The sequence below is a fragment of the Eurytemora carolleeae genome, unplaced genomic scaffold (genome assembly GCF_000591075.1).
Source record: "Eurytemora carolleeae unplaced genomic scaffold, Eaff_2.0 scaffold660, whole genome shotgun sequence".
Lineage (NCBI taxonomy): Eukaryota > Metazoa > Arthropoda > Copepoda > Calanoida > Temoridae > Eurytemora > Eurytemora carolleeae.
This window is the reverse complement of record NW_019396563.1, coordinates 126151-136428: the sequence shown is the minus strand read 5'-3', so window position 1 is coordinate 136428 and position 10278 is coordinate 126151. Positions and strand designations below refer to the sequence as shown.

At 33.2% G+C, this 10278-nt stretch overlaps 1 protein-coding gene across 1 annotated transcript; it reads right to left on the bottom strand.

The window, feature by feature from the left end:
- Window positions 1-2401: 2401 nt before the first annotated feature.
- Window positions 2402-5847, bottom strand: LOC111705539 (ADP-ribosylation factor). The gene is made up of 6 exons (XM_023478121.1): window positions 5737-5847; window positions 5407-5583; window positions 4875-4936; window positions 4565-4675; window positions 3793-3925; window positions 2402-2764 (listed from the first exon to the last, which is right to left on the bottom strand). The coding sequence occupies exons 2-6, from the start codon at window positions 5566-5568 to the stop codon at window positions 2675-2677; spliced, it is 558 nt and encodes a 185-aa protein (XP_023333889.1). The 5' UTR covers window positions 5569-5583; window positions 5737-5847; the 3' UTR covers window positions 2402-2674.
- Window positions 5848-10278: the final 4431 nt, after the last annotated feature.

Sequence of the window (10278 nt, the reverse complement as noted above, 5' to 3'; positions counted from 1 at the left end):
GATCTCTTCCTTTACCAGTGAATATGACTTATTCTTGTTGAATATAAACATTGTTTAAAGTGGAGTTGAGGACAACTGTATTCTCTTAATTTATAAACTTTTCATGAATAATAGAAGAAAGTGATGTTTGTGTAACTACCAAGTTCAACTTGTTTTCATTACTCATGACAGGACCTGGAGATACTCTGCAGACCTTCAGATCCAACCCAACCACTCAACTTTAGTTAATTCATACCTTGGAGATCCAACCCAACCTCTCAACCTTATTCAATTCATACTTGGAGATCCATCCCAACCATTTAACCTTATTTAATTCATACTTGGAGATCCAACCCAACCATTCAACCTTATTCAATTCATACTTGGAGATCCAACCCAACCATTCAACCTTATTCAATTCATACCTTGGAGATCCAACCCAACCAATCAACCTAATTCAATTCATACTTGGAGATCCAACCCAACCCCTCAACCTTATTCAATTCATACCTTGGATATTCAACCCAACCAATCAACTTTATTCAATTCATGCTTGGAGATCCAGCTTGCATCCCCTCAGTCTTATTTAATTCGTATTTATGATTGCATACCAGCCTCGTATTTTCTGGCTTTGATCGAAATTAAGTCATCTAATATTTGGTGCTTACAGAGTACAGAATGACTTTTTTCAAGAAAAGAGAAGAAATGCTGAACAGTAATAAAATGGATTATAAATGAATGTTGAAAATTACGAGGAAGGAAAAGGATATTCAGAAAGAGGAAGAATAGTAGATGGAGAAGAAAAATATAATGGTTTCGAAGATGACGGGAGAGGGTGATTAGAAGAAAAAGATGATAAAATCGAAGGTGAGAAGAAGATGATAAAAATGAGGAAGGAAGAAGGAAGGATGATGAAAGAAAAAATAGTTAGGAAGAATGAGGGGAGAAGAAAAAGATAAATGGAAGGAGGATGAGCAGAGAAGAAAAGGAAAGATAGTGAGGGAGGATGAGCAGAGAAGAAAAGGAAAGTGAGATTCAAAGACGATGTTACCGAAAGAACACCACCCTTCCTTACGCCTAATAACTCCTGGAGAAATCCTCACGGACTCTGTCTCAAAATTCGGCATATTGGGATAGTGTGCGTAAGTGCGAACCTTAGAGGGAGGATGAGAAGAGAAGAAAACGAAAGATAGTGAGGGAGGATGAGAAGAGAAGAAACGGAAAGATAGTGAGGGAGGATGAGAAGAGAAGAAAAGGAAAGATAGTGAGGGAGGATGAGAAGAGAAGAAAAGGAAAGATAGTGAGGGAGGATGAGAAGAGAAGAAAAGGAAAGATAGTGAGGGAGGATGTGAAGAGAAGAAAAGGAAAGATAGTGAGGGAGCATGAGGAGAGAAGAAAAGGAAAGATAGTGAGGGAGGATGAGGGGAGGGGGTACCAGATGTGAGGGTTCTGATTACTGAGCAACATGCAACATCTGCTCTTCTCGAGGTTTAACATATTTACATTTTCAACAAATCTAAATCTATTATCCTGAACCTTAAATCTATTTCTTAACCTTAAACCTAATTTTTGATAATAAAAGTTAAAAATCTGAAAAGTACATTAACATAAGTTCTAGTTTAATATACGTCATTGAATGTTTAGCAACTCCATTTTCGGAAAAACTATTAATAAATTATTGTAGTGTGGAAGACGATGCCTGGCCGCGTTAAACTAGTTCCACAAGATTCAACAGAATGAGATAGAACGGATACGGGGCATTAGCACTGATATGATCTCTACAGTCTACACGTGCGATATCGATATTGACTCTAGTTCTGAACCCTCTAGTAATAAGTTATAAGAAATATATATACTGGAAGTTATCTATGCGTTTTATTAGAGTCTGACTCACGTCCTCTATAGTAGAACCTTTTCTAAATCATTGGTTTACAATTAAAAACTCGAGGAGTAGGTCGGAAAGTTGTACCATGGATTCCGTCTTCAACGTAATATTATTTTTATAAGATTTATTCACACACAAAGTTAAACATACATATATAAATGGCGTAGTATAAATTTGTTTAAATATTTTGAATATATAGTTTTACAAAAGAAAATTATTTACAATAGGCGACATTGCTCATTGCATAACATATTTATCATTTCAGTTATTACGTAATCATCGAATCCTTCAACATGTAAATTATTCATTCTTGTGTTTAATAGTTCTTGTAAAATAGGAACTTTCCATGCAATGGTCCAATGGGACATCAAAATATTTCGTTTGTTTATCAATTGCTAATCTATTTCATTATAACAAATATGGAATTCTTGGTTAATATCTTATAATATAAATATAAATATATATATACATATATCACAGACTAATGATGCTTCACAAAAAGCTAAAAATAAATCACAATTAAAATTAAATTTTCAAGATTTTTTGCATAGTTTGTCCTCTAGTTTTTAACTATCATATGAAAGTTTATTTTTTTAAAAATCTGAAAAAATTTTTCTTTAACATTTATTTGATATATATATGAGTATTTTAAAGTTTGAGTAAATAAGAGTTTGATTGTCTGGAAAGAAATGATAATTGTAATTTCATGGAACCGTGGAATTCAAATTAGAAAATAATCAATTTTCTAAGAGAAAATAATGGATATCTTGATCAGTCCAAACTGTAAAGGAAAAGAGAGCAAGAATCTTGTTAATTGTAGATTTTGTTTTTCTTCTTAAGATTGTTAGCTAACCATTCCAGTCCATCCACTATACCCTCCCCACTCACACCACAGGTAGACTAAATATTAAATATTAAAGGGAGTGTTCTCTAAATATTAAATAATAAAGGGAGTTTTGGCTAAATATTAAATATTAAAGGGAGTGTTCACTAAATATTAAATATTAAAAGGAGTGTTATCTCAATATTAAATATTAAAGGGAGTATTCGCTAAATATTAAATATTAAAGGGAGTGTTGGCTAAATGTTAAATATTAAAGGGAGTGTTAGCTAAATATTAAATATTAAAGGGAGTGTTCTCTAAATATTATATATTAAAGGGAGTGTTCACTAAATATTGAATATTAAAGGGAGTGTTGGCTAAATGTTAAATATTAAAGGAAGTGTTCACTAAATATTAAATATTAAAGGGAGTGTTCACTAAATATTGAATATTAACGGAAGGTTCACTAAATATTAAATATTAAAGGGAGTGTTCTCTAAATATTAAATATTAAAGGGAGTGTTCACTAAATATTAAATATTAAAGGGAGTGTTCACTAAATATCAAATATTAAAGGGAGTGTTCACTAAATATTTGTATTAAAAGGAGTGTTCAATAAATATTAAATATTAAAGGAAGGTTCACTAAATATTAAATATTAAAGGGAGTGTTCACTAAATATTAAATATTAAAGGGAGTGTTCTCTAAATATTAAATATAAAACATTAAAGGGAGTGTTCACTAAATATTAGGTGAAGTCAAATAAGAAACATTATTAATTGGACCCGATGTTTCTGCAGAGAAATGTTCTCATGAACCCATTTCCCAGAAAAAAAATCATATTTTATATATCTTATATGTAGAATCTTTGATTAAAAATAAATGAAGTTTTTTTCTGCAAAAATTAACCCATCATGGACGAAGGCAATGTTTATTGAAAATCACCCTAGTCAATATAAGAAACAAATTAAATGTATTTTTTTGAAAAATAACCGTCTTATTAATTTAATACGACAATCCTTTTTTTCTACAAAGTTACAAAAGTAAGGATAAAAAAATCTTTAGGTTTTTTTACGATTGATATCGACCTTTTCGTCTGGTTTACCTGGATATACCAATCTCTGTCCTTGAAAGCATGTAAGCCAAGTTTATCTGTGATCTCAGCTGTTGAACAGCTGTTCGGCATATCCATCTTGTTGCTGAACACAAGCAGGCTGGCCCCACGAACACGATCATCCCTCAACAAACCGAAATTTTATTTTTAGCTCCATCCACAACCTCACGTCAAATCAAAAAAAATTTTTATGACTTCTCTTTTTAAGCAAGTATTTTGAAGAAAGCCACAATGTTGCTCCAGTACTTTTGCAGAAAGAAATTTAGACTTTGCCACAATCTCTAATTTCTACTCCCTTTATCTTTGCAACACAATGTCGTAGAATTATGTTTGGTCAAATAATTTTAAATAACAAAGGTTTACACAAACAGGTTCAAAGATTTGGGGATTAGAAAAATAGAGTCTATGCCGAAGAATTAACTCCTTTGTGCCAAAAAAGATTCAATTCCATTAAACTTGTCCATGTATATGTTTCAATTCCATTAAACTTGTCCATGTATATGATTCAATTCCATTAAACTTGTCCATGTATATGATTCGAGTTTATGTTGTTTAAGAAAAAGTCAAAACATTAAAAATTCTTTTTTTTCATGAAAATTCATCCTATCCTTTCCTTTTATTGTGGGGAAAAAACATTTGAACTTTTTAGAAAAAAATGGTATTTTTGTCGGGAAATAGTTTCAAGAAATGTATTAAAGTTGTTTTCGTGATGATTTAAAAAATATATATATATATATACATTTTTGACTGGATAAAAAATTACCTCATAACGTACTCCAACTCCTCTCTGCTCTCCTCCAGCCTTTGCCTATCTGAGCTGTCCACCACGTAGATCACCGCATCACTGTTCTCAAAGTAATGCTGCCACAAAGGTCTAAAGAAAAATCTATGTGATTTTTTTCATAAACGAAATTTTTTTGTCCATGTCTGGTCAAAAAACATGATTCTGTTTTTTTACGATTTAAAAATTTACAGCTTTGAAACCTTTTAAACATTTACAGAAATAATATTTAGGTTTTTTGAAAATATATTAATTTTGTCTTATTTTCACAAAAATCCTCAAATAATTTTACCTAATTTTAGTTTGGCCGCCTACATCCCAAACTGTGAAGCTTATATTCTTGTAAACAACTGTCTAAACAATTAAAAGTTAAAAAAAAGAATTAATATATATTATTTATAATAATGGCATGAGTTCATTTCAAAATTTGATACTTGATACTGTGTTAAACACAAAGGATGAGAGTTTAGAGACGACTGTACAGATTTAGTTTAGTTTCCGTGATTTCCCCAGGTTTATGTTTCATTATTTATTTGCTAAATAATTAATAATAACCGGCCCAATTAAACCATTAAATCTTTTTATATGAAGAGTTTAAGGTCATTAAAGCCTCCAAGTGCATATATATATATATATATATAGTGGGAAGAGGGCTATAGTGGGTGAGCCTCCTCCCGCGGGTGGATAAATTTTAACTTATGATTTCCTTGGGATTCGGAACCCCTCTGAATGCCAATTTAGGTCCAATTTCTGCAAACGTCGTCCATCAAAATCTTATACCTTTGGTTTAGCTTGCATAACTGTAAAAATGTTAAAACATTTACCTCAACGTTAAACCCAATAGTTGGGATTGTACTGACGACCTCTCCTAGTTTGAGTTTATACAGGATTGTCGTCTTCCCTGCTCCATCCAGGCCCAGCATACAGATCCGTGCAGGCATTGGACCAAAGAACCGGTCCATTAGGGTAGAGATAAGGATACCCATAGTTATACTGGCTTTCTACAATAATTTACATTTATATTTTAAAAAGATTACATGTAGAACATCAAATTTTAAACATAGAAAAAAATATAATATTTTAAAGCAATATTGAATGAAAAATGAGATGAATGAAAAAATAAAAAGTGAAAGTTTTAAGAAATGTTAATTTACCTTTCTCAGCTGTATGTGTAGCTTATATGAGGCCTGAGTAGGTTTGGTTAGACTTTAGCTCCGGACTCGGAATTATATACCAGGATATTTCGTCACTTTTACACAATTCCTTTCTGTCATAAATAGGAACTTGGAACGTGGAACGTGGAACATTAGTGTTGGAATTATTTCAAATATCGAACAATAAGGGAGACAGTTTTTCTATCGTAAATACTGGGAGATTGACCAAAATTGAAATTCATGAAACGCCAAAATATTTACCAACCAATAAATAAATGGTTTTAAGTTCATATTAAACAAATTCAAAAAGAAGTTATAACGGTCTCTACTCCGGGTCTGTACTATTAAGGGGTTGTATCATGTATATATAATGTATTGGTATTAAAGGATTCAAGACCCTCTCCAGGGTGCCGGGGAATACAGGGAACACGGAGAAACATAATCCCACTTCAACCATAAAACATATTGCAGACACACAGACTATAATATAAATGACTCCTTTATTAGGAAACCTATGCCGAGAACACAGGTTGGGATGAATTCAGGGTTGGGATGAATTGGGGGTTGGGATGAATCCAGGGTTGGGATGAATCCAGGGTTGGGATGAATCCAGGGTTGGGATGAATTCAGGGATTGGATGAATCCAGGGTTAGGATGAGTCCAGGGTTGGGATGAATCAATGGATTGGATGAATCTAGGGATGGGATGAATTCGGGGTTAGAATGAATCCAGGGTGGGGATGAATACAGGGTTGGGATAAATCCAGGGTTGGGATGAATCCAGGATTTGGATGAATCCTGGGTAGGGATGAATCCAGGGTTAGGATGAATCCTGGCTTAGGATGAATCCAGGGATAGGATAAATCCAGGGTTGGGATGAATCCAAGGTTAGGATGAATCCAGGGTTAGGATAAATCCACGATTTGGATGAATCCTGGGTAGGGATGAATCCAGGGTTAGGATGATTCCTGGGTAGGGATGAATCCAGGGTTGGGATGAATCCAGGGTTAGGATAAATCCAGGATTTGGATGAATCCTGGGCAGGGATGAAATCAGGGTTAGGATAAATCCAAGCTTCGAATCCCATTTCAAATTTAAATAGAGCCCGGTTAACCAGAGTAGGTTATTAAGATTTGTTGGCCCAAAATTATTTGTAAGCTCAGAGGGTGATTAGGTACTTGATACAAAGAACTTTACGGGATTTAAAGATTTTTTAGATGTTTCAAGGTTTAGACAAGAAACAGAACCCGAACACATGAACGAGATAAAGTATCAAGAAGATACAGATGAAAGCCGGAAATTATAAAACTGCGTCATTTGAGGTCCGTGTTATCTAGTGTTGGCTGGGTTAATCTGTAAATAAAAGATGTTCTAGATGTGAGTTGTTGATGGAATAATCCTGGTTCAAGTGTCGAGTTTACTCTGGTTTGCTCTGCTGAGTTCTCTCTGCTCTAGGATAATCCATGAACTGTATTCAGCTCCGCAACCCACCATCATATCATCTTTAAAACAGGGTCAAACTATCTAGACAGTATGGGAAACTGGGATTTCCTTGGTTAGACGAGAACATCATTTATGTTAAGTGGCAGGCGTTTATATCAATACAATAAAGACGAGTTTTCTAATTAGGTTTTAATTTCAAACTAGCTTTCTTCAAATTACAAGTTTACAAGTAAACTTTTAATGGACAACTTATCTTTGTTTCCATGGTTATTCAATACTGTTGGCAAGCTTGGTAGAAATCAAAAATTAAAATGGAAAGTAGTTATTATTGTATTGATATATACGACGACCATGTATACAGGGTAACCCACAAAGGACGAGAGCTGAAGCGCAACTTGGCTGTTTGTGTGTGTGTGTATGTGTTGGGGGTGGATGTATTTGTGTGTATTTGATATTTCTTAATATTATTTTTAGAGCTGTTTTAAAACTAATATTAAGTTTAAAACTTGTTCTTGCAACTGGTGCTTTACAAATAGGGGTGGTTAAGTATGGGCCCAGAATCAACGAGTGAAACGTAGTGAAGGAGCCGGGGTTTGCAAAAAATGTGTAGAAAATTTTTGCAGTTTTGTAGTAATTTTAGCTTAAATATTTTGTTATGTAGAATATTTTCTAATATTTTGTATCATTGTATGGTACAAAGAAAATTTTCATATTTTAGTTTTTATCTTATTTATAATATTTTATGACAGAAAATACTGATAATTTTGATATTACTATTCACGTTTATAAATTTTGAATTATCTGGACAAAATGTTCATAGTTTCTGCAAAATTTTAAGAAATTGAATTTTTGATAAATACTGGAACATCTTATTTATCTATTTGTTAAATATTGTTACATATTGTCAATATATGCGAAAGTACAACAAACCAGTTCTACCAGGAAATCAGGACAAATATTTAACAAAGAAAACTTTAATTTGGTTGGTCTGAGGAAACAGTTTTACTATACAATTGTTTCGGACCCTATATACAATATCAGAATGAAAAAAATTTCAAGTGAAGATTATACCAAGCAACATATTTAAATTCGCCGTTGCACCCCCCATTTTAGTAGAAAGGTGGTGCACCTGACCCCTTGAGCATGGCTACGGGCCTGAGGTTTACCCCGTAAATATCTGTTTTCACAATCTCTAGTGCCCCCCCCCCCATTTTAGCTGCCCCTCTCCTTTACAAACGACTGAAGACTTTTTCCTAAGCACTAATTTCTTTCTTTGTCAAATCAAATTGAAGAACTTTGAAAATCACACTCACATGATACGGATAACGTAGCAAAATAATGTTGACCTCTTTTCTTACCTTGTTTTTGTTCATGTTCTTGTTCTTGTTCTTGTTCCGGCCTGTTCCTGCTCTTGTTATTGTTCTTGTTCTTGTCCTTGTTCTTGTTCATGTTCTTGTTCTTGTTCTTGTTCCTGTTCCTGCTATTGTTCTTGTTATTGTTCCTGTTCTTGTTCCTGTTCTTGTTCCTGTTCTTGTTCCTGTTCTTGTTATTGTTCTTGTTCTTGTCCTTGTTCTTGTTCATGTTCTTGTTCTTGTTCTTGTTCCTGTTCCTGCTATTGTTCTTGTTCTTGTTCCTGTTCTTGTTCCTGTTCTTGTTCCTGTTCCTGCTCTTGTTATTTTTCTTGTTCCTGTTCTTATTTCTTGCTCTTGTTCTTGTTTATAATATTTCAGGAAGGATTAAGGAAAATTTTCTCATTTCCAGTTATGATACCGGACTGTTAAGGTTTAAATATGTATGAGGTAGGATCCTAGGGATGGGGAATACTTATCAGACATGCTGCAATAAGATACAGTGAGAACCAGAAAACTGTGGAATAGAAACCCGACATTATAGCAGTACTTAAATGAATTTGATGTTGTTTCAAAGCAAATAGTTTTACATTTATCTTATTAAATCACTGAAATGGTTCTAATCACTATAGTTTCAGTTAAAGTAAATATTTCCATTTACTGATCGCGCCGATTGAATGATTCGTAACTCTGATTGGATAATGAGGTAGATAAAAAGATAGATACTATTTCTATTGGTTCAGAATAAACAACAAACACATGACTGAACCCTGATTGGATTAAGGCACTAATGGACTCGGCATACACGAGTGTAATTACACTGTACATGTGCTTTTTCTCATGTCATGTTTAAAGTCATACCTTGAGTCTAATAGTTGTCTTTCTATTCCAGAGTTTTCTGGTTATCACTGTATTTATAAAAACAATTTTAATACCGTATTTTGCTTTCCCTGTTCCTAAAAAAGACGTATTTGGTTCTCTTTGGGAATTTCTGCCTCCTTCACTGGAAAAATAAGTTTAACAATGAGCCACTAAATACTCAACCTTAAATTTTAATTTTCTAATCTTTATATCTTTGCAACCAGATATAGTAGCCTTACATGTGTTAATAAGTGTACATTACCTTTATTCTCAAATAAAAATTTTGCTCACAATGCCCATCCCTAGTGATACTGATAGTTGTGCATGTACATAATAGATTGTACATGCCTAGCGTACAAATAGTTATACTTTTAACCAAGAATATTTTCGTGTAAATATAAATTATCCTTTCTTTTGTATATTTTTATAACCCCAGCTATTTAGGAAGGATTTACTCCCCACCATATAACACATACAGCTAGAGGGGTAAGAAGGGGGGGGGCTCATGCACACCCCCCCCCCATGATCAGTAAAAACTATATTTTTCAACGATCTCTATTTGGAAGGACCGTATTTTTTCAGATTTTCTAATATTAAAGTTTGTCTTCAACATTAAAAGTAAATACTTAAATTTCGAACCAAAAATTCTATGAATTCCCAGGATATTTCAGGTGTTTTAATGTAGGAGTGGTTCTTTGATGGAAAAAGTTATCAGTTTTTTATTGCGTGTCTTCAATAAAAAAAGTTTTTAAGGTTCCAATAAATTTTAATAATATCGGAGTGTGCCTTTATTAGAAAAATGATCTGCATTCAGTGTTTTTAAGTTTTTATGAAATGTTCAACCAAAAACCCACAAAAAAGCAGGGGTTTCAAGCTTTTAAATGGCTATT